The 23,997-nt window shown below is 38.9% G+C and overlaps 1 protein-coding gene across 1 annotated transcript in view; it reads left to right on the top strand.

Moving 5' to 3' along the window:
• The first annotated feature begins 1,976 nt into the window (after positions 1 to 1,976).
• LOC128737783 (putative uncharacterized protein DDB_G0268364) overlaps positions 1,977 to 23,997 on the top strand; it is a 130,547-nt gene continuing 108,526 nt past the window's right edge. The window contains exon 1 of the mRNA XM_053832492.1: positions 1,977 to 2,054. Within this exon, the coding sequence (XP_053688467.1) occupies positions 2,046 to 2,054 (9 nt within the window). The 5' untranslated portion in view covers positions 1,977 to 2,045. The remainder of the gene's footprint in view (positions 2,055 to 23,997) is intronic.

Genomic DNA, 23,997 nt, shown 5'->3' with positions numbered 1-23,997 from the left:
AAATAGCAACTTTGTTGGCATGCATTTTGCGAGTTTATAACTTTGTTATAGTGATCGGAATTAAAAACAGAAAAAAAATGTTATGTTCATAATTCCGATCAATCACTTTAATGGAATAAGTTCCGCAAATTCAGCATATTTTCAGCCAAATTTGTTATAGAACGGTTATATATGCTTGTATCTACATGTTATCATAGAATACCGAAGAAGGTAATATGTTTCCATGCTGCTATGATCTTTGCAAATTTGATCGTGCGCTTAGCACTTCGGCTAAGAAAATACATTTTGATGACATTTTTTGCTGCTGTCTGTCGAATTTATTTTATTATGAAATGCATGGTGCCACAAAGGCAGTTATTTTTCAAGAACTGACACATAAACACATAACACAATAACTGAGCATGCTTATTTACTACAGATTTTGGCTCAATTTTCTAAAAATTGACTATTTAGGTTGAGTGATCGGAATTAGGAGCTGATCGCAATTACGTGCGGTCACGGTAGAGAGAATACGAAAACACCAACTTGGTCAGCTAGAATCACGGAAACAAGATGTGAAACACGGCCTACATGATGTAGGCACATCCATCGTGATAGGCTAAAATTGCCACAAATAGAAGCCCTGCGAGGGTGGCCGTGAAGGGATGGAAAAACACGTCTTGACAGATAACAGAAAAGTGCACATCCTCCTCCCGAAGTATTACTTGACGGTAGTTCCGGGAGAGCGGGAAATGGACAGAGACAGTAAGAGGTTTGATTAGTAGTCATGCACGAAGTAATGGATTGTGAGTCCCACAAAGTGCCATCGCACTACTTTTTTCAAACGTTTGTTCTTCAGTTTTATTCCTTGTTACGTTTAATAATCAAGCCAAGGACGTTTCAAGGGGCAAGCAGTTTTTGGGCTCAAAACAGGGGTTCTGTTAGTAGAAATGTATTCACCGCATTATTCTTGCTAATCTGAAAACAGAGAATATATTTTCATGAACAGAATTTTACAGAATTTACAGAATCAATGACGATTGACGACTTACTTCTCCTTAACATTTACCATTTTTATATTAAACACTCAAAAATATCAAACTCAACCGATTCTCGACCAGTTTAATGGTTTAATAAACCTCTATTGAAACAAATTTGTTACCATTAGCGTAAGCACTCTAAATGATTTGTTTTGTCTCATCGGCATAGCAGTATGTATTTCATCCAAAAGTAGCCGCCACGCTGCACAAAAGTTCAACAAAGATGAATCAAGTGCGCTGAACTTTACATCACACCTCGGCAATGATGATGATCGGTCATCAAACAGAGACGCAGCAGAAGCAGATTGCGGAGAAGGAAACCATGCTTCAATTCTACACTCGTCGTGTTTGTTGCAGTCGATGCTGCCATCCATGCAGTAGGCATAACGATCAACAAAAATACGAAAAACATCGCACCGGCTGAAAACATAGGAAAATCTATGCGAGAGAACAAACAATGGTATGCAGATGATCTGGCCGCATGGAGAGGCTTCGATTAGACAGGCTCGCTGCTTGGTTGGTTGCTCGGCTGGATGCATCGCCGCAAGTCACTCACGTCAATAAAACTGGCCGAGAGCAGACAAACGGCAACCCGAAACAAGTATAATAAACTCAGGGAGAAAAAAAACAGACGATGGGGCTTAGCCTAGCCGCCCTGCACCGTCGTTGGCGGGATGCCGAAAATTTCTCGAAACACACCATCCGACAAAGATCAGTCTGGTAATGACATCCGACGCGAGCAGACGCGACTTTCCGGGAGTTTCAGTGAACTGTTGCTAGAAACGTTTGAGCGATCCGTTCCGTGTTATTTGTTGTTGAAATTGTGTGCTGTTCGAACCGTCTTTAGTGCCACAAGAAGCACTAAACTGTGAGAAAGAAGTGATTTGTGTGTGAACTAAAGTGTCGAAACAAGCAAATTCCGTTTGAAAGTGAAATTCTTTTGCCGCTTGCAACAACACCTTGGATTTTCAATACTCTGAAGGCTGATTATTTGGCAGGATCCTGTTTCAGCGAGAAGTGTGAACCATGCAGTGGGTGAGTGCTTTTTTTGTATTGATAGATTGTGAAGTGACTTGAGCGCCTGAACTAAAGCGACGAACCCATTTGTGGTGGCACTGCAGACAGAGTGCAGCTGAATCGGTCGTAGATGCGCTTAAACTAATGCTCCAAGCAGGAAAAATGACTCAATTGAATTGCTTCCATTGGCTTTCTACCATTCTAAACAAGTGACATTAACGTTGTGCTCGTGATATTTTCTGCGGTTTCGAAGGATTGCCGCGTGATGCATTCGTCTAGCTGCAGAAATTAAAATAAATTAGAAAGAGTTAAATTCCGAACGGTTGCCTAACCAGGAAGGTTGGGATTGGCAACGCGAAATGGCTTTGGTTGCAGCACCGGGCGATCATATTCCGAAAATGGATGACAGCAGTTACGTGTGCACACGAATGGGTCTCTAGGGTGCCGCAAAACTTACGTTGCAAGCCAGAGGTTGACCCAACAGCCAGCAGTAGCGGGTGTCTAACGCACGGAAGATGCCCTAACGGCGATGAGCAGCAGATTGGAACGGTTCGATTAATGGCAACCGGTGGTGGTCGGTGATGTACTGGAAAATTGATTAATATACAATTTTTCTCCTCGTTCGGTGGGTTGAGCATGGTGTTTTGTTTTTTTTTTGCGAGTGAATATGTTCAGTTTCATTTCAATGCAACTGCTTGCAGCGATATATGTGAACTGGTTTGAATGGGAATTTACGTGACTGGAATAGTTTTCTTTTAGCTTCCATTGAATAATGATTTATGTAGCTGCCATTGGATAATACTCACAAAAACAAGAAAGAAAACATCTAGATCTCAATTAAAATGCAATGTACAAAATAGGATACGGCTTCTTTTTAATTCCAACTGCTGAATAACTAAGATAGACGATACCAGCACATCTGGGAAACAATAGGTAATGTTAAAAATTATAGACACTACTGTGAGTGTCACACAACCCGGCGGTAGCACCCCAACGAAAATACAAAATTCAGATGATTGCACTCAAGTTTCTCGAAACGACGCAACTCATAGTTTAGTTTTCAGTTCATGTCACGGGATTTGACAACGAAAAATTTTCCTCTTAGGGTTATTAGACCTAATGAAATAGCATTTGAAACATATGAAATTTACCATTTCTTGGCAAAGAAAAAGAATCCAATGACTTTTAATTTAACTTTTAGGGTTTTAATTTGCGGAGGAACCCCTGCTGTTGGGTTTACCTATTAAATAAACTTTACTTATTATTTTTCGTCTCGTTATTTGGTTAACTGACGCCCATTGAAAATGCACGAAAATGAAAATTCTCGTAATATATTTTCCGCACTGTAAACCATTCGGCTCGGTCTCTCAGTTGGTCTCGAGGTATGTCACTTGTTAGACCAAGCCAGCAAAGGTAGGACATAGAAGAAAATCCTCTCGAAAATACCACGAAATCTTATTATAAAACATTATCGCACTCCTTGTTGTTAGTGTTGCCTTATGTCAAAACTGTCATTGCATAGCGTTGAAAAGAATGATTCCCATCAAAAGTTTGGTGATAAAACACTGTAAGGAATACCTTTCACTACAAAAAATTGCTGTAAAATATAAAATCAGTCGTGGTGCTGTACAGGGAATCTGGGAAAAATTCTCGGAGTTCAAATCTGTGGTTGGTAGAACACGTAGAGAATTCTAGGATCCAGGAAAACAAGAAAAGTCCCCTGGTGATCATTCGGTCTATCAAGAAAATCAAGAAAAACCATCAGCTTTTAATGTACGAGTCAGTTGTCAACATACCGTTGATTTGAACCAAGCTTTCTACTTCGGCCCAGGCAAAGCAACCCCAGACCGTAATGTTTTCGCGGTTTATCGCAGGCTGTAGAAGACGGTTTTAAACCGCTTCAGTTGATTTCCTTCATGCTCTCGCTCGTCGTTTTCGATTAAAGATGTCAAAATGCTATTCGCCAGTCCATAAAATACATTTTCAGAAAGATACCGGCTCATTGATATATGTTTTACGAGTTCAAGCCGTGCTTTTTTATTTCTTGAACTGACGTATTGTAGTTTGTGAGCAAACTTGTTCTACAATCCACGTTTCCTGATCCTGCGGATAATTGTACGGTCCAATACTAAAAGCTGAAGGTTTTCTTTGATAGATCGATTGTTCACCGATGGAATATTCTTAATTCCCCGGATGCTCATTGCATCAATACTATGGTTTGTTTTACACACATCTCCTCTACGCGTTCTGTCACTCAAGTAACCAAGAGTTCGGATAATGGTGTCTAACGAGGGTTAAATAGCTTTATGTATATTGATCTGTAACTTGCTAAGCAGCTTCACTTTTAAGTAATTATCCGAACTTTCAAGTTGTCTTGAGACACATTCCAGCGTTACGGGACACAATTGGCAACTATTTTTACTGTGTAAATTTGCTCTTGTTTCACCAATTTTTTAGCTAATAGCTTGTATAATTGGTGATCAAAGGGGACTTTACTTTCCAGTTGTGTGCCAGGGATTTGATTCAAAAGGAACTGATTTGCGTGGTGGGAATGGTGTCCCGTAACGCTGGAATGTGTCTTGAGCATGGCCCGACATCGTCGAAACAAATAAATGAAACCGACTTTCTCTTACCTTCGCTTCATACATGAAGTGACGTGCTTCTTTTGTTGACCAGAACTTTTCAAGCAAGCTTCAGTTGGTGGCTGTTTCAATTGACGTCGGCAGAAAGTCAGGCCCGATTTGTCGACATTGACTAGGTTAACTATAATCTATAATATGCGTTGCATTTTAGAAAATGTTACTCAAATTCAACTCATTTGCATTCAAAATTGCTGGCCTTGTTCTGAATATTTGATAGAAAAGTACAAATGAAAAGTTGAAACCGACAGGCATGATGAAGTGAAACCCGTTTCACTGACGCTGACTGAAGCCAGTTTGAAAGCGAAGCGGTGCTGCTTCTGTAGAAGCCGAAGCTTCATTGCTTCATTGTTGAGTGACGCTATGTAATTGAAGGTGACGTTGTCGGGCCCTGGTCTTAAGTTCGCTGTATAGAACGCTAAGCAGCTTCGAAATAAACTGGCAAAAACTAAGAAAAAGCTAATATTTAGCACTACCTAACTTCTAAATTCGTTGCATTCGCCTGCTGTTGGATTTGAACCCGGGCGTTCCGCGTTGTAAGCCTATCCCGATCCATTGCATCATATTTGTCGGATACAAGTGATGTGAATTATGCTAAGTAGTTGTTCTTGAGTGTAAGTTCGATTTAAAAATTGCAGCAGCTTTATGCAGCGCGAGTTAATTATAGAACATTAAAGTTCGGAGCCAGGCAATCAAATAATAGTGAGATACCTACAGCATATGTTATTGATATGCGCATATGTAGTTGGAAAATAATTATTACGCAATAATTTATATTAGTAGTATTAAGAAATGTGCGAAGATTTAATTAATTTGAGTGAAATGAAAATGATTGCTGGTTTGATCACCAGAAATTTAAACATAAAAAGTATGAAGGTCTGTGCCTAAGGGCACGAACGCTGGGCTAACGTAGAATTACGCAATGCAATTCAATGCAACTCGATAACGCTGGACATTTTTCAAATGTTCCACAGTTTGTTACGCAAACTTATAACTTTGCTAGATGAGTGTACCAGTTTCTTCTAATTTGTAGTTCTATAAAGAATTAAATCATCAAGTCACCACAATCGCACATCCTTTGGTGATGGCCGGTGATACCATATTTTGTAGATTTTTGAGTGGCTTGTAGCACCAGATCACTTTAGATAACTGGCTGAAAATTACACACCAGTTGACAATCGATATACGTTTATTGGCTTAAAAAACTTATTCAAAACATAGAATATTTGTCGTTAAACGTAAAACTTTTGGCTAAAGAGTAAATAATAATCAATTAATCTGGGTTATCATTCTCAAAACTAATTCACTCTTATCAATTTATTCAAAAATGTAGCTAAAAACGCCTTTATTATGACATATCGCTTTAATGCATTCTTGTCTTTCAACTAACATGTAAAATGCTAGTTCAAATTACGCAGGTTGGAAGATTTTCAATTAATATAATCGTTCTAAGTTTGGAGGTTTTCTAGGCACTTTATTTTTATACTTTACTATAATTAAATCAAAAACTTGTAAAGAAATTCATGGCTAGTCTTTAAATAATCACTGAAAATTTAATATTTTTTGAAACGGTAGTTCATTTACAATTGACGAAGGGACGGTAGAAGAAAGTAATGAAATTTTTAGAGTGAAGGAGAAAGATCGAAAGGGTGAGAGTGGGGTTATTAGTAGCTACGGTTAACAAGTAGCCCTTTTGACTCCTACCTTTTGTCCAATGCTGGAAGGTGCATGGATCGAACCAAGCTATAATCTGAGATTATAATCGAATTCGAACCCACAACATCCGCCAGGGCATGGACGAAAGGAGACTGCACAACCCCCTTATCAAGCGCGCGACGTATCTTCAAACTCCACCGCTGAAAATTTATGCCTCATGTGAAATGCTGGAATATTCCATCTACCACGTTTCTACCTTTGTTATACAATATAACAAAGGTTTAGGAATTGGTCGAAAAACACGAAGTCGATCTGAGGCCCGGAGGGCCGTGTCACATATACCAATCGATCAGGTTCGACGAATGAACAATGTGTGTGTGTGTGTGTGTGTGTGTGTGTGTGTGTGTGTGTGTGTGTGTGTGTGTGTGTGTGTGTGTGTGTGTGTGTGTGTGTGTGTGTGTGTGTGTGTGTGTGTGTGTGTGTGTGTGTGTGTGTGTGTGTGTGTGTGTGTGTGTGTGTGTGTGTGTATGTGTGTATGTGTGTGCGCTTCAATTTTCAATCGCCTATTTCTCGGAGATGGCTGAACCAATTCGTCTGCTATAACTTTTATTTGAAAGGTATTTTTACCTAGTATATCACTATTAAATGGTTTCGTGGTCTGACTTTTAGTTTAAAAGTTATAAGCAAAAAGGTGAAAATTACGTGACACGATTTTCTCCGGAACCACATAACCGATGTCATCGATCTTAGTACCAAATAAAAGCTCTTACTATTGCTAAACTTCACGCCAATTTTTATTGAAAACAAACAAGTGGTTTAAAAGTTATGCTTAAAAAACCAGTTTTGACAAGGTTCAAATGATCGCCTGTTTCTCAGAGATAGCCAAACCGATTTACGTGCTATTAGTTTCATTTGGCAGGTAATATAGCCGGATAGATTACTATTGAATGGTTTTTTGATTGGATGTTTAATTTGAAAGTTATGAGTAATTCAATACACCACACCAAAATTAACAATAATTTATAATGATTTTAACCAAGAAAAATAACCTAATTTTAATTATTTTAATATCAAACGAGAGGTTTTCACACTACGAATATATATGCAAAATTTCATAAGAATTGGTTTTACCGGTCGAAAGATATTAACCCTCGAACACTCGCGCCAACTTTTATAACACAGTTATTCGCGCGCACAATAGCCCAAAACCAAAGAAAACGTGCGCACTGGAGTTTTGACTAGGAAAACTTGGTTTTAAGTTTATCGAACCTTTGGAAGAGTTTCTTGAAATTGAAAGCTCTATCGCCTGGTAGAATTTGAATTTTGATTAATCCCTCTAAAAGTGAAATAAAAAATTATTTTCCTTCAGTTTCAATATAACACATTGATGTCTTCTGCAAAGTTTTAGAGCATATTATTACAAGAAATTTTGCTGAAGACAGTAACCTTCTATCTCTTCAACGAAGAGATCTTATTTATTGTATATGAATTTGAAAAATCAGTTTTTCTATTTTAGCTCTTTTTGTAATTGTTGTATGACTTTTTCATGTATTACAAAGTTGTATAAATAATAAAAATACACAACTTTGCTGAACATAGTATACCTCTATGTTTCCTTGTTTACGAACTGTAGAACTTTGATTATAAAAAATACCCTGATTTTGACCCCGAATTACTCGACTACCAACAGACGGATACATTTTAAACATTTTACATTTGCTGGTAGTTTTGCTGCACACAGACACCGTTTTTCCATATGAAGAAACGAAAGAAAATTCCAGTTGGGGCCAATTGCGGTACACCTCACATGCTACTTGCTTCGTTTCTGTGATGTCGGTTTATGCTAATCTATTTTCCTAACAATTTAAAGTAATAATGCATTCAATAATTCAGACATTTTGCTCATAACAAGTTTATTGAAGAATAAACGTTAGTATATACGTAATATACGATTTGTAACTATATAACAATATGGCATTCAAAAACCTACATATGGTATACAGAATACAACAACGTGAGTAACCGAAGGTTCATAAAAATTGATGAAATTTATTCAAGAAAACTTTATTGTTGTGAATCAAATAGAATGGCGTTACAGGAAATTATGCATAGTTCGAAAACCTATTAACTAGACCTTTACTACGCAATGTATATGTTAAAGAATAATATTTCATCTTACAACTTACTTTTACTTGCACTTACCCTCATTAGTAACAACTTACTCAGCAATTTCATGAGAAAAGAACTATCAAAATTTATAAGTGCTTCTATTTGTTTCAAATTTTGTAAACTTATTCAATTTCCAAAAATTTCATGTAAACCAAACGTGTCGATTTCTATCTCAAATTGCAACTAAGACGGTATAACAAAGGTTCCTTTCACCACTAGGTGGATTAAATCAGGTTTTATTCAAGATTACAGTTTAGTATTCAGTTTAGATTTCAGTATATTTTTGTAATATATCGATATAGTCGGTTGAAGATAAAAGGTAGATGCGTTCTTTTCTTCAACAGTTTATTTTCAGTACATCAGCTTTGTCTAAATTTAACGAGATATTAGCCCTCAACTTGTATTAATGACTAGCATGATTGCTTTGAGTATGTTAGTAAATAGGTTTTAATAGCTCTTTAGGTGCAATTTTTTAAACGTCCTACAGTAGATTCGACAAAAATGCTTTTCTGACGAAAAAACTGAGCACATGCACTTCAATAACATCTCAGCATAAAACATAGAGCATCAAACACACACACAACACTAACCTCATCGCGTATCGCATTTTACTTGAATATTTTAAACAAAACCAGCCCTTCACTTTACTTGAAATGTAGTATTTAGAAACATTTGATTGTAGCACATCAATATCAGGCTTACTTTCCATCCCCAATATATCTCCGCAGTTGGCAGAAATTCACAAAATATGAAAGCACACGAGCACCTAATTTACATAAGCGCATGCAAAAGACACTCAGCATGCACTATGATAAAATCTGTATGTACAACTGGCGTAAAAATTTGCGCAATTTTCATCCATCGAACTTTTCACTTAAAAATCTGGCAAGTTTTATTTACTTTATTCTTAAACAAAAGACGAAATGCATGCAAAAGACTGCAAACTAGATGTATCCAAAATTATTCCGGTAAATGAACGAATCGATTTTTTAGAGTGCATCTATTTCATGCGACAGGCGAATTTTCGTATTTTTTCTTTTATCTCTTGCTCGTAGTAAGCCAGTGGTGCCATAGAAAATATTGAAAATTGTTGCTTTTTCGTCATGTAACTAACAAATGTAACGGAGGATATGGCAACATTACATTGGGTAAAGAATACCAGCGAATTTTGTGTTAAACTCTCGCGTGACTTTAGCTGGAATGTTCATCATATGCTATACAATGCTCCCGTGTTTTAATAACATTGCTCGTCAATCTGCCAGTACACACACAATGCGTTTGGTTATTTGTCGCTTACAGTTTCTATTATATTCGCAAAATAATACAAATATATAATGATGATATCTTAATGATCACTAATTTCACCTTAATGTTCAAATGATAAGATCGATCGAAGGGAAGAAATAATTGACAGGATAGTTTAACACTCTTACAAACTTGTTTACTTTCAGGACACTGAATTTGTCTAGGTTCAATGTTTAAATAATAACTTAACATCGATCAAAGAGCGAGGGTAGTTTCGAATTTTTACAAGATTGTTTACCTTCAGGACTTCAATTTAGTACAGGTTTACTGGTAATTAATAATTCCTGACCTGTTGGAAAGTGAGGGTTCGTTCACTTTTTTTAGAATCGAAGTAAACGAAACCGTTGCACTATGGTCCAGAAAGCGATTTTAGACGGACAAAAATGATTGCGCTTAAACGGAATATTCTAGCTCAATGAAGTCTTCGGTAACTTTTTGAATGAAAACATGACGCATCTTTTGAAAGGGTCGTCCAATGTTCAGATGATACCGTAACAACAATTCAAGTAATAATTTTTTAAATAAGTTTGTTTTCCATTTTTTAGTTTCAAAACATTAAAGATAGATTAATTTCCCATAACTTTTCTAAACATTTCAAATTTGTAACTCTTACGTATTTTCAGCAGTGAACGTTTGTTTATGGACGACCCGTAAAATCATATTTCCTCTTATAACTCATTTATCTCAACAAATAGCTCAATATGATGTTCTACAAAAATTTGTATACGTAAGAGAAGAATATTTTTGCAGAGGACTGTTTTGCTTTATCTTTATGAGTTAATAAGTTATAGCCAAATTCAGGTTAAAAACAGACCAATTTTACTGAAGCATAACTCAAAAAGCGGCAAACGGATCTTGATGAAACTTTGGCGATTTAATATACACATATGCATAAAGTTTTTAGCGAAAAATGGTGGAGGTGTTATTTTTTTAAAAAAAGATAAAATTCTTTGAATTTTATGATTTACTATAGCTAAAATTGTCGTTTTCTTCATAGATTCACATTCAAGTAATCAAGTATGCGACCACGGAATACTATACACAACAAATATACTGGCAATAACCATGGTTGATACTAAAATAGTGAATGCATTCAAAGAGTTACATTCGCAATCTTGTTTTTAAGCGAAAAAACTAAAAGAATGTTTAATAATAACCTTGAATTAAACGATTTTGACGATCCCTTTAGATACTAACACGGACTTTTACTGTTATACGCGTATATTCGCAATATGTTTTGAATGTTTTTTGAAAATATTTTATAGACTAAAAATAACTGCGATGTGAAAAACGACGAAGATGAAGCAGAGCTGCGGAAAACTTATGATTTGCGCGTAATCGAACTACTTACGAAGGAAATTCCACTAATTGTTATACTTTTCGGGAAATTTACCATTGAAATTCAAGAAGAATTCTATTATGATTTTTAAATCCATTTAAAACTATAAAATTAACAATGGAAATAAATCGGGATTTTTTTTTCTTTATTTTCAATCTTAGTATTCCACTGAAACGCTCAAAAAACTTCAGTCAATTTCAACATTTATTAAATATACACCACGTTGATTTATTTGAGCGAATGCACGAGATGCTAATAATTATTAGCAAACATATAACTAACCCTTCAACGGGTAGACTTCTGTAGATAGTTTTTGCTTTGAGAGTGTTAGAGCCATATATGAAATTTATTCTAATTGGATAACACAATATCTGTGCTGAGAATAGATTGACATTTTGGCATCAGCATTGCAACATTCTGACTATGCGTTTAAGAGTTCTTATGTTTTAAAATCAAAAATGCAGGAAAATTGTGACGAAAATAATTGCACGATTTTTGTCAATTTTTACTTTTGAAAACATAGGACATCTAAAACAAAATGTTCGACCTCAAAAATATTCAGTGATGAACTACGCACTGAGTTTTGTAATATTTGGAAAAAACAAGGATTGGATATGAAACCCAAAATAAAGATTTTATAATATGCCTTAACTGTTGCTAGTCCAGATTATTACTTTTGCATGAATATCAAATTGACTTTCTTTTGAGTGTGCTTTCTTGAAAAATAGTCATTATCTATCGTTGCCTCTTTAGAAGGTTAAATATGTACAGTTTCGGGAATACACAGAACAATCTATATGTATAGCTCTATGGCTGGTATCCTTTGCCTCCGACAGTCACAGTGCAAATAGTATTTAGATTTCTTAATTATGTAATTTATCAGCGTATATATAATAGTTTTTCTCTCAATGTAGGCATTGATACTAAACGTGTCAAATAAACTTCATGAATATTTTTCACAAACAGATTGAAAAGACCGCGATTGTCGTAAGATAAGCGTTCGTATTTGTCTCGATAAAACATAAATAGTAAAGCAACAAGCTTTGTATTATGTTTTAGACATTTTCTAAAAAAATAGTTACCCAAATTTATGTTTTAACGCTTTGAAACTGAGCAAGAAACTGTACCTGGGCAGTTAGGGATGGATAAAACGAAAACTTTAGCTATAGTAAATCATAAAGTTCAAAGAATTTTATCTTTTTTTAAAAAAATAACACCTCCACCATTTTTCGCTAAAAACTTTAGGCATATGTGTATATTAAATCGCCAAAGTTTCATCAAGATCCGTTTGCCGCTTTTTGAGTTATGCTTCAGTAAAATTGGTCTGTTTTTAACCTGAATTCGGCTATAACTTATTAACTCATAAAGATAAAGTAAAACAGTCTTCTGCAAAAATATTCTTCTCTTACGTATACAACTTTTTGTAGAACATCATATTGAGCTATCTGTTGAGATAAAAGAGTTATAAGAGGAAATATGATTTTACGGGTCGTCCATAAACAAAGGTCCACTGCTGAAAATACGTAAGAGTTAGAAATTTGGAATGTTTAGAAAAGTTACGTGAAATTAATCTATCTTTAATGTTTTGAAACTAAAAAATGGAAAACAAACTTATTTAAAAAATTATTACTTGACTTGTTGTTACGGTATCATCTGAACATTAGACGACCCTTTTAAAAGATGCGTCATATTTTCATTCAAAAAGTTGCCGAAGACTTCATTGAGCTAGAATATCCCGTTAAGGCGCAATCATTTTTGTCCGTCTAAAATCGCTTTCTGGACCATAGTGCGTTGGTGTATAAGATTGTCGTACCGGGCCTGGGAAGCAAAAGAGTGCTTCCATGTTTGATAATGCCTGATATTTATGATGTTTATTTGATAAATTATTTTTTTATTTGCTATATTCATCAATTTTTAGCAAAATTTCTGATCGATTAATGCAAATATCTCTAAAAATCCATTAAAAATGGCTGAGCTATACGCGTGCAGATCATAACCACTTTTCGTTACATGCTCATTTCTCGTACTTCTAAAGTGCACTTCAATATAGAAAACTAAAACGTAGTTTTACGTTAAAATAAAAACAATCATTTCGTGGCCAGAAACATCATACAGAACTTGTTAGCAACTAAGGTTACTTCAGAGCTTCATGTAGCATCCTAATAGCTTTGAAGTATCCATGAAGTACTTACTGCACTTCTTAACCCTTTACCGGGTAAGGCCGTCTGTAGACGGCCTTCGCTTTTGGTGCTCCAGAGTTGCATACTAAATTTGTTTTGAATTGACAATATGCTAAATGTGTTCAGAATAGATTTCTTAACATTTTGATATTAATATCATAACATTCTGACTATTCATTCAAAAGTTATCATCTTTCAAAAACAAAAATTATGAAAAATAGTGAAAATAATTAATGCGCGAATATTCCCTTTTTTACTTATGGAGAAAAAGGGTATCTAGAACAAAATTATGGACCTTAAAATTTTTCTATGAGTAAATTTCATGCTTTATTTCAATTTTGTAATGTATTTGAATTGAAAAAATATCTGGGTAGAGCGTTAGATATGAAAAACGAATAAGAGAAATTGGACTTTTTGTAGCCTAGCGCTTCTCCAGATATTTATTTTTGCATGAAAATCAGAACTTAAGGTTGTTTTGAGTATACTATCATGATAAATGAAAGCCAATGACTGATCGTATCGTTTTTACGATGTTGCCCGTTAGAGGGTTAGAGGGGCATTTAGTTCGAGGGGCATTTAGTTCTACGTACACTTATATACACGATATACACTACTAATCAGCAGGAAAGTTCCACGGAATTGTATTTGAACTAATTGTGAACTTTCGAGTTCGCTTGTTAAGTAATATTCGAACTTTTGGTTGCTTTGGTTGCAGCATCTCTTTCGAGCTCCTTATACAGCAGTCCCCCGAATAAGGCGGTTTCGAATAAGAACGTTTCAAGTAAGGACGGTCTCGTGTCTCGAGTGATTCCTCCATTAACGTCCGTGATCGAACGTCCTTATTGGAGTCTACGTAGCATACGGGAGTTGATTTAATTGGTTCCAACATGGAATAACTCGTGATCCAGACGGTATAGAAGGTTGGTGTTTTTGACAAAGTTGTTCAGTAGTTTGATGAGGTTTCAGTGGATTATAGTAACCTTCGGAATTGTCTCACTACGTGGCACTAGTATACATGTAGTATTCTTATGTAGGCTAGATCTTGCACCGCTAACTACCCAGTCAGTTGCGGTCTTTGGGACGGTTAATCAAATGACTGTTATCTTCAAAATGGTATGGAAAATTGCGCGGAATTGTCTTAGTACATGGCGCTTGGGCATATATAATATTTTTAAATTGGTTGTATCTTGCGCTGTTGACTATTTAGAAAGTTTTCGGGAAGGTTACTCACATGATTGCCACTTTCAAGATTACACTAGATCCCATCCATCGTAGCCATGATAAATGTAATAAGCTTACCCGGAGAGTTGTTTCGTCCAGAATTTTCCATAGCGCTTGTCGGTTTACGCTATCATATTTGGAATCAATGAACAGGTGGTGCGTGGGGAGTTGGAAGTCGCGGCACTTCTGAAGGACCTGCCGTAGGGTGAAGATTTGGTCCGTTGTAGACCGACCCTCAATGTAGCCGGCCTGATAACTTCCCACAAATCTATTGGCGATAGTCGATGGAAGATAACCTGGGAAAGCATTTTGTAGGCGGCATTCAGAATAGTGATCGCTCGGTAGTTCTCACAATACAGCATATCGCCTTTCTTGTAGATAGGGCAAATAACCCAGTATTTTCACTCCTCCGGTAGTCGCACCGTATACCAAATATTGATAATCAATTTGACTGCAAACAGCTGGCCAACTTGTCCGGGCCCATTTCAATAAGTTCTGCCCTAATACCATGCTTTTCCGCTGCTTGGGTTTTCTTAAGCAGCAAGATGGCTTCCTTAACTTCGCCTATCGCTGCACAGAACGAAAAAATGAATCTCACATTCGACGTCAACTGAAACCCGATATATTTTCCAATTAAATAAAACATAAACAGCTTAAACCGTTTTTAAAGATATATTTTTGCATCAATCCAAACGTAATAAACAAGCTTTTGAGTGAAAAAAAAAAACGTAATTTTATATGACTTGCGAAGTTCCATTTATGTGCATGTCAGAAGACGTAAAATTACGAGATTTTTTCGTAGTATGTGGGGGTGACACATCTCCGTTGCTTACTGCATCAATGAGGACACTTCCACCACTATCAACCTTTTACCGATTTCGGTAGAGAAAATATTTACATCACCGCTGTGGATCGATCTACATTTATCTATTTCGCCAGTTCTATTTTCAATTTCGCTGATCACGAATCAAATTTCGTGTCACCTTCGGGTAAGTTTGAAGAATCGTGGTTGTTTTTGATGAGTTCACATGAACAGCTCGTAAGCCGTTCGCCCATTGCTAGTTTCCAACCTGCTTTCTTGCATGATTTTTGGTATGGAACAGAATGACCATTCTGCTCTGCATCATAGTGGTCTATGTACATGGGACTTGTTAATAATCGCTATTCGACCACAAGGAAGTCATCTAGGTCCATTACTTTTCGTACTAATAATGAACTGTCTTCCCATTTTCATCGTCAGAGCGAATATTCTGGTATGCCCCGCTGATATCAAACTGTTCTGATCAGTAAAAGCCCTCAAAAAGTGTTTTGTCCTGCGACAAGATCTAGTTAACTTCGGCAGATTCTGCGGCCCACTCTTCTGTGGTTCAAAGGTAGGACGAGTTGGTTCGAATTCGATTATATTTGGCTACGATTATATCTTGGTTGGACCCGCAAATCCCCCAACTTGGATAAAAATGAGAGGTACATAACTTCCTAAGCATTGCTTCAATGACCCGTCGTTGCCTAATTTTCCGCTCTTTCCCCTTTACGCCTGGTTCCATTCGGTTTGTTGGTTCCTATCAACACCTTTGTTTCATTACTTTCTTTTATCGTCCCCTACGTTAATTGTTAAAAACAAACTACCGTTATAAAAATAAAAAAAATAAAAAAAAAATAAAAATTTAAATATTAGTCATGATTTGGGAAGCAATATGCAAAAAGGAAAAATTAAGTCTGGTTTTCATAGATAAAGGTGTGAAAATCAATGCAGTTTATTACCCCAACGAAGTACTTCCTCACGCCAAGTAGTTTTTCGTTTCACGACTCTGAAACTGAAACAAATATTTTTAATTATTTTTCAACTTAAATCCGCATAATAACGTTTATTGCAAATCATTTTCCAGTTTTAAAAGCAGCTAAGAGACATAAACTCATTACTGACCCAACACACCTATTCGTTTTTTCGAACGTATCTTGAGCAGAAAAGCATAATGAGCTGTCGAATTGCTGAATTACCCTCTCGAATGGTCACAATCGAGTGCAAAGCCTGCCGCCATTAGAAACACATCTTTAAAAGTTAACGACACATTCACTTGAATGAAAAAGTCAGTTCCTGTTTGCACATGCGGCGGTTGGTGGTCTCTGTTCCACCGTCAACAACCTGCAATGCTCGCAAAACAGAGAAAAGGGAAAATTATAAAATTATTACACTCCATCTTAATGGGGATCAAATTTAAATCTTGTTGAAACTCAGAAAAAAAGATCAGAAATTAAACAACTGCCATACAGGTAAGTACATCAAGGTAACCGAAATTCAGCGTACGTCTGGTGAAGCATCGGAAGAAAAAACGAAAACTACTGCATCGTGAATGTCGAATCGGGCACGGTTGTCACGGAACAACGACGAAGACGAGGCCTTTATTGGATGCAGAATGCGCCATGTGGTGAAGCAACCTTTCATGCCGGATACCTGTCCTCATGTCATAGTAACCAACGTCGTAACGTTTTCGGATCTCCGGAGAGTAGCTGTACACCTACTGCTGCACAGTTGTTGACATACCAACACAACTCAGTTAATAGACAGGCAGATGGGCAACGCCAGATTTAAGCCCGGACCATGCGGTCCGCACAGCCACGAGGCCACAATGTCATACCCAGTCCAGGCGAGATTTGAAATGTTATAGTAATTATTATAAGCGGCTTTTCATGATCATGAAGTCGCCGCTGAATGCCATTTAGGGACTTATCGCGGGTTGCTAATCTTCAATCGTCGGTGTTGTACCTAGCGAAGGGTCTATTTCAATGGTGCTTGACTGCCGTGCTAGTCTGGCTCGTAGCTGCTCAGCCAGCAACAAAATGATGGCTGGGCACTTGCGCAAACCCTCCTATCATTGCAAGGTGGGTGGAGTGGTGTAACATTGCTGCTGCTGCCAGATGCTGCAGGTTGTCATACTTTTCATGAACTTTACGCATAAACAACAATGTAATCGAGAGCGAGCCCCGCAGTTGCATGAGAAGGGAAACGCCGAAGAGCAGTTCCCACGCGAAAACTGTAATCCAGATGTTTAATTTTCTTTTGCTCTATTGCGGCTGACCCGATATTGGCGCGCGCCAGCTGGCTTGTGTGAAGAGTTACACCGCGCAGAGAAGTAAGCTGATATCCGCAATCTGTGTGGGCATCGTACTGACCTTGGAAAATGGATAACAATTGACGAGATTTGATTGGCCAATCAATGGATCATTAAAAAAGCTGAAAAATCTCACAGATGGCTCTAGCATAGACATGTTCTACACTCTTAAATGATTCTACCTGTAAATAGGTCGGATTTACTTAAAGCTAGATTGAAACTACTCAAAATGCCCTTAAAGTGTACAAACCAACATTTTGAGTAGTTTAAACCTCTAGAAGACTTTGGAATCTTTTTTATACTTACTCCTGGTGAAATTTCCTAACAAAAACCGGTATTTTTTGATATTTTTGGCGATTTTTAGCAAGAGTCAAAATCATTATGTGGGGCAAAACGCCAAAACCCGTGGGCAAAACGCACCAAGTTTGTCCGGCCAGACGTTAAACACAACCAGCAAATTTACATATAACCACGTGTTGTATAAACTCCTAAAACTAGGCTTCCAAAATGGCGGAAGCGTTTGTTATAGCGTTAGTCCATACGTTTGTTTACTGGGATATTCTTCTTCTTCTTCAGCAGCATAGAGCCGAGGTGGCTCGTGCTGTTTCAAGCACTCGTCTCCATTCAACTCGGTCTTGGGCCACTCGTCGCCAATTTCCTAGTCGTCTCAGAAGTCGCAAATCGCTTTCGACCTGGTCGAGCCATCGTGCACGTCCCTGTTCCTGGTGCCCGCGGGATTGTTGAAGAGGACTATTTTCGTCACACTGTCGTCCGGCATTCTTACGACGTGTCCGGCCCACCGTAGCCTGCTAACTTTCGCTAGATGTACGATGGGAGTCTTTCCAAGCAGTGCCTGTAGCTCGTGATTCATACGCCTCCGCCACTCTCCGCTTTCAGTTTGTACTCCGCCAAATATCGTCCGCAGCACTTTCCGCTCAAACACGGCAAGGGCGCGTATGTCCTCCGTAAGCAGCGTCACGGCATCAAGTCCGTAAAGAACTACCGGTCTAATAATGATTTTGTACATTGTTAGCTTCGTGCGGCGGCGTATGCTTCCTGATCGTAGCGTTTTACGAAGGGCAAAGTAGGCCCGATTTCCTGCTTGGATGCGCCGCTGGATCTCCTTACTAGTGTTGTTGTCCGCGGTCACCAGCGATCCCAAATACACGAACTCTTCTATCACTTCTAGTTCGTAGCCGTCAACGGTTACCGTCCGTGGGAGGCGCGCATTTGTTTCCTTTGAGCCTCTTCCTTTCATGTATTTGGTATTTTTAGCCCAATTCTCCTAGACTCCGCTTTCAGTCTGGCGTAGATTGCCTCCGCCGTCACAAAGTTCCTGGCAATGATATCGAAGTCATCTGCAAAGCCTAGAAGTTGGCTACTCTTGGTAAAAATCATACCTCTCGTTTCGATGCCCGCTCGTCGGATCACCCCCTCAAGAGCGATGCAGCATGAAGGATAGACCGTCACCTTGTCTCAACCCTCGTCGCGTCTCGAAGGGACTCGAGAGTGTCCCAGAGATGCGTACGAAACACATCACTCGATCCAATGTAACTCTGATCAGTCGCGTCAGTTTGTCCGGAAAACGGTATTCGTGCATTATCTGCCATAGCTTGTCTCGATCGACTGTATCGTATGCTGTTTTGAAATCAATAAAGATGTGATGCGTGGGCACGTTGTACTCCCGACATTTCTGCAAGCTCTGTCGGATAGTAAAAATTTGGTCTGTAGTTGCGCGAGCCCCCATGAAACCCGCCTGATAATTCCCTACGAAACTTTGTGCTATCGGTGACAGCCGGCGTATCAGGATCTGGGAGAGTACCTTGTAGGTGGCATTTACCAGCGTGATACCGCGATAGTTGCAGCAGTCTAGCCGATCACCCTTTTTGTAGATGGGACAAACCACTCCTTCCATCCATTCCTCCGGTAGCTTTTCCTCCTCCCAAATCCTCGAAATAACCCAGTGTAGAGCCTTTGCTAGCGTTTCTCCTCCATGTTTATAAAACTCTGCCGGTAGGCGGTCCTTCCCAGCGGCTTTATTGGTCTTCAGCAGCCTGATTTCTCGTTTGACTTCTTGGAGATCAGGTGCTAGGAAATCACTACCTTTCATGGGCGCTCCTAGGTTAATTTCCGTTCCGCCTCCTTCTGCGACTTCGCCATTGAGGTGTTCATCGAAGAACTGCTTCCACCTGTCGACCACCTCGCGACCGTTTGTAATTAGATTCCCTCCCTCGTCCCTACACATGTCAGGTTTCGGTGTGTAGCCTTTCCGAGTTTCGTTCACCTTCTCATAAAACTTGCGCGTGTCATTAGCTCGGAATAGGTGCTCTAATTCTTCACTATCTCTGTCCTCCGTTTGGCGCTTTTTTCTCCTCAGGATCGTGGTCAACTGGTTCCTAGCTCGTCGGTATTTGGCCAGGTTCTCTCTAGTGGCAATACTTAGATAATTTTTCCAAGCATTTTTTTTCTCCTACACCGCTTGTTGGCGTTCCCCATCAAACCAATCATTTTGTGTACTCCAAGGCTCAATACCTAGTGCCGCGGTAGCTCGGGAAGCTGCGAAGTTTATACATCGTTGGCCGTTATCGTTTGTGTCGGAGTGCAGGCTATGGGGTCCTACCACCGGTCTATACATTTCTTCCCTACCGACCTGGGCGTTCATATCCCCGATGACGATCTTGATGTCACGTGACGAGCAGCTGTCGTACGTTGCCTCCAGCCTCGCATAGAATGCTTCTTTCTCATCGTCGGATCTACCTTCGTGCGGACAGTGCACGTTAATGATGCTATAATTGAAGAAACGGCCCTTTATCCTCAATGCACACATTCTCTCGTTGATCGCCTTCCAATCTATCACGCGATCCTGCATTCCGCCCAGCACTACAAAGCCAGTTCCCAGTTGGTTGGTAGCACCACCGCTCTTGTAAATCTGGGCCTTTCCGCCACGGATCTTCCATACCTTCTCTCCTTTGCGACAGATTTCCTGCAGAGCTACGATGCCGAGTTTGCGGGATTCCAGCTGTTCAATCAGCACCCGCTCACAACCTGCGAAATTTAGCGATCTGCAGTTCCAAGTCCCGAGTCTCCGTTCGTCGTCCTTGTTCCGTCGCCTAGGTCGATGCCGCATATTCCGCTCCGAATATGCTTGAATGTTGTTAGTTTAAGTTTAATTTAGGTGTGTAGCCGTACTGGGGCAACACTACCGAGTCTCGCGATGGGGCTGCCATCTTATAGTACCGAGGCTTACTATACCTCCTTCCCGGTTAGTATACGACCTTAGTTTCCACCGGGGTTGGTTACCCGATCTCCGCTAAGGTTGCTCGTATTCCGGCTGGTAACACGAGGAGGTCGGGATCGGAGTTGCTGGATAAGAGGCTAACGATCACTATGGGGTCTATATTCCGCATTATCCAGCCGTTTACCAACCGTTTACTGGGATATAATGGGTTCATATCTCAACATGATTGGCAATAAAATTTCTTCATTTATTCTTCTCCAACTGATGTTTGATGAAATATTGTAAGTTAAGGGGGGGCCCTACTCTGGAAAGGCGGAAAAATCGAATTTTATTTTTTTGCATTTTCGAGACGCTTACACCTTCAGAAATGTCATACCAAAAGGATTTTTAATATCTGATCTCGTTGAAAAGTTACGGCAAATATTGTGGAGTCACCTAAAGGGAAATCCATTGCTGTACGAAACTTTGAACGCGTTTCCCCAAAACCATGTTTCTTTAGCTGGCGGTACGTATATCTCAGAATCTAGTGGACCGATTCGGCTGAAATTTCTTTCCAGCATGTAAAAATGAATTATCTAAATTGTTACGTAGCCGTTTTTTGATATCTCAATTTTTCAATTTTTTAAGAGCTTTGAATCGGCGATTTTTTGGAAAAACACGTTTCTTTTGGAAAAATTGCCGCCATTTTGAAAATTTTTCGAATTTTTTAAAACTGCTACGTAACAATTTAGGTATTAACTTAAAGCTTCAAAATTATCCTTGAAATCCGTTCTACGATACTTCGTTGGTTCCCGGCACGTACCGCCAGCAAGGAACTATTTTCTAGAGGGCATTCACGCGCCCACCTGCCACCTGCATAATAATTATTATTCTGGTATCCAAAAAATACAAAATATATCTTCAAATATACCTTAACCAATTAACAAAATACCCCAACACGAATTTACGAAAATATATTATTTTTCGGTCTTCCAGAGTAGGGTCCCCCCTTAAACGAAGTACAATTAGGTTTAAAGCAAATTTTAAGTCCTATACAATACATAATATTCCTACATTTTGATAAATAATCTGAAACAAAAGATGTACTGCAAATTAAAAATATTTTATAACTCTTCGATCCAGCTGTGGTGCATTCTACTCCTGTTTTGTATTTTGAAGTTTTTTGCAATTTATGTGAAAAACGTGCCTAGTTAATGCTGTTTTTGTGACGAATCATCGAGTATGACAGTATATCAATTAGATAGACTGTATTTATTATGAAAGTAATAATATGCAAGTCGGTATGCAAGACTAGTGGTAAAAGCTTAAGAGAAAACAGTGATTTATTACATGTGGATATTACAACAGTGGAATGAGATCGCGGATAATCGCTTTATTTTATTGGATGTGGCTATGTTTGATGCTTTTACTTGCTAAACAATTATGAATTAGCTTAGTTTCCGCGTTTTTAAAAAATTAATAGCATGGGCCATTCTACCCCCCGGTGCGTTCTGGACAGTCTTCCCCTACATCAGACAAGTACTGCGACATTTGATAGCTGCTTGTCAATGCTGCAACCAGATCTATAGGGTTCTCAAGGAATCTCCCGCATTCCGGACATATTTCCCAAGAGAAATTGGTTGAGCGTGACTGCCTAACCGTCTCAGATGCCTGAGGCCTACAGAAGTATGTATTTATTTATTTATTTACTATTTGATGGGGCTTTCAACCTGTGGTTAGTTCGCCCCAAAGATGTATGTATGTTTCAAGTGACCGTAGCTTTAATCTACTACTTTTCCAGTTGTTTATTGCCTACTTCAAGTTCCAATCAAGTTCGGCACGCCAGAGATCTTGAATCAGCATACGGTCATGATTAAGAACGGTATGAGCAACCCTATTTTGTTTAAACGCACGGTCGCGCGACTTCACATACGTATGAAATCAAGTCAGTGTGCCAGCTTGTCTCGAATGTAAAGAATAATTCTTTCTTTGAATCCCTTGCAATTCAGAGCATGCGCTTTTGCTTATCTTCTTTGCTACAATCGATGGAAAGCAACCCTTTCTCGGGTGGCTCAGCCAAACAGCACAGTACTTCTTTACTATTACTAACCTAGTTTCGCTTGTAGAACCCAAAATTTTTCTTGCTCTCGATACTTTCGATGATCCAGGGCAGATTCCTGTATCTTCCACAACAAATTGTTGCCAAATTAATTCGTTTAACTGTCGCCCAACGACAGATCATGGAGATCTAGAAACTTGTAAAGTTACCGTTCCTCACGTAAAGACCCTAAAGTGCCCAACCTAGAGCGCAATTCACCGCTGGTTGACTTCTACGACTTTCGAGTGGAGTAAACAGTTTTACGTTCCTTAAACCGATGAGCACAGTTGACTTCGCATTTTGGAACGTCGCTCATATGCTCTTCTCCCTGCAATCATCAGATCGACCCGTTTCAAGGAAGTTTCTTTGTGAACAACATTCGAAGTCCAAGTCGACTCCAACGGGTCCGATACACCGTCAACTCCGAGAATACGCGCGAAATCGGACTCTACTAAAATCAGAGACGAACCTTCGTTAAGAAAGATAAATGTATCGAAGCTACCGACGGTACCGTGGTAAAGCGTAATCGGCACATTCATTGTAGCACGAGGAGCCGGACGCTCTGCTCGCACAACATTCACGGACTGTTCCCGATGTCGTAGCGTATGGTAAGGGTAACGAGCCCGACATTCCCCAATAGTGTAGTGGTGTTCCGATCGACAGGTCCAATTGCCGTGGTCAAACAGACACACCTTGAACCGTTTCGCTGCTTTTAGTCGGTCGCTGACACACATTCGTTTACACTGCTCGCAACGGTGTACTCGGTGGCCAAGCTTCATACAAATCGGTCACGGTTCATTCATAGAAATAATGCTCTCATTATAGGCATGAACGTGAACTCTGGTTCTGCCTCTCTTTCCCTAGTTGATCACTTCCCTTCTTTAACTTCACTGGCATCCACTACCAACTAATCCATAAACTCAGTTTGTATCGCACCCGCTCGGGCTTGATAGTAGCTAGACAGATTTTTCTCCAGTAATAGCGGCCTGCCGTACAACCGTCGAAGTGGTTCCTCTATCGACGGCGC

Source organism: Sabethes cyaneus, chromosome 1, assembly GCF_943734655.1.
Source record: "Sabethes cyaneus chromosome 1, idSabCyanKW18_F2, whole genome shotgun sequence".
Lineage (NCBI taxonomy): Eukaryota > Metazoa > Arthropoda > Insecta > Diptera > Culicidae > Sabethes > Sabethes cyaneus.
The sequence above is the reverse complement of the archived record's forward strand: the minus strand, read 5'-3'. Positions and strand labels throughout refer to the sequence as shown.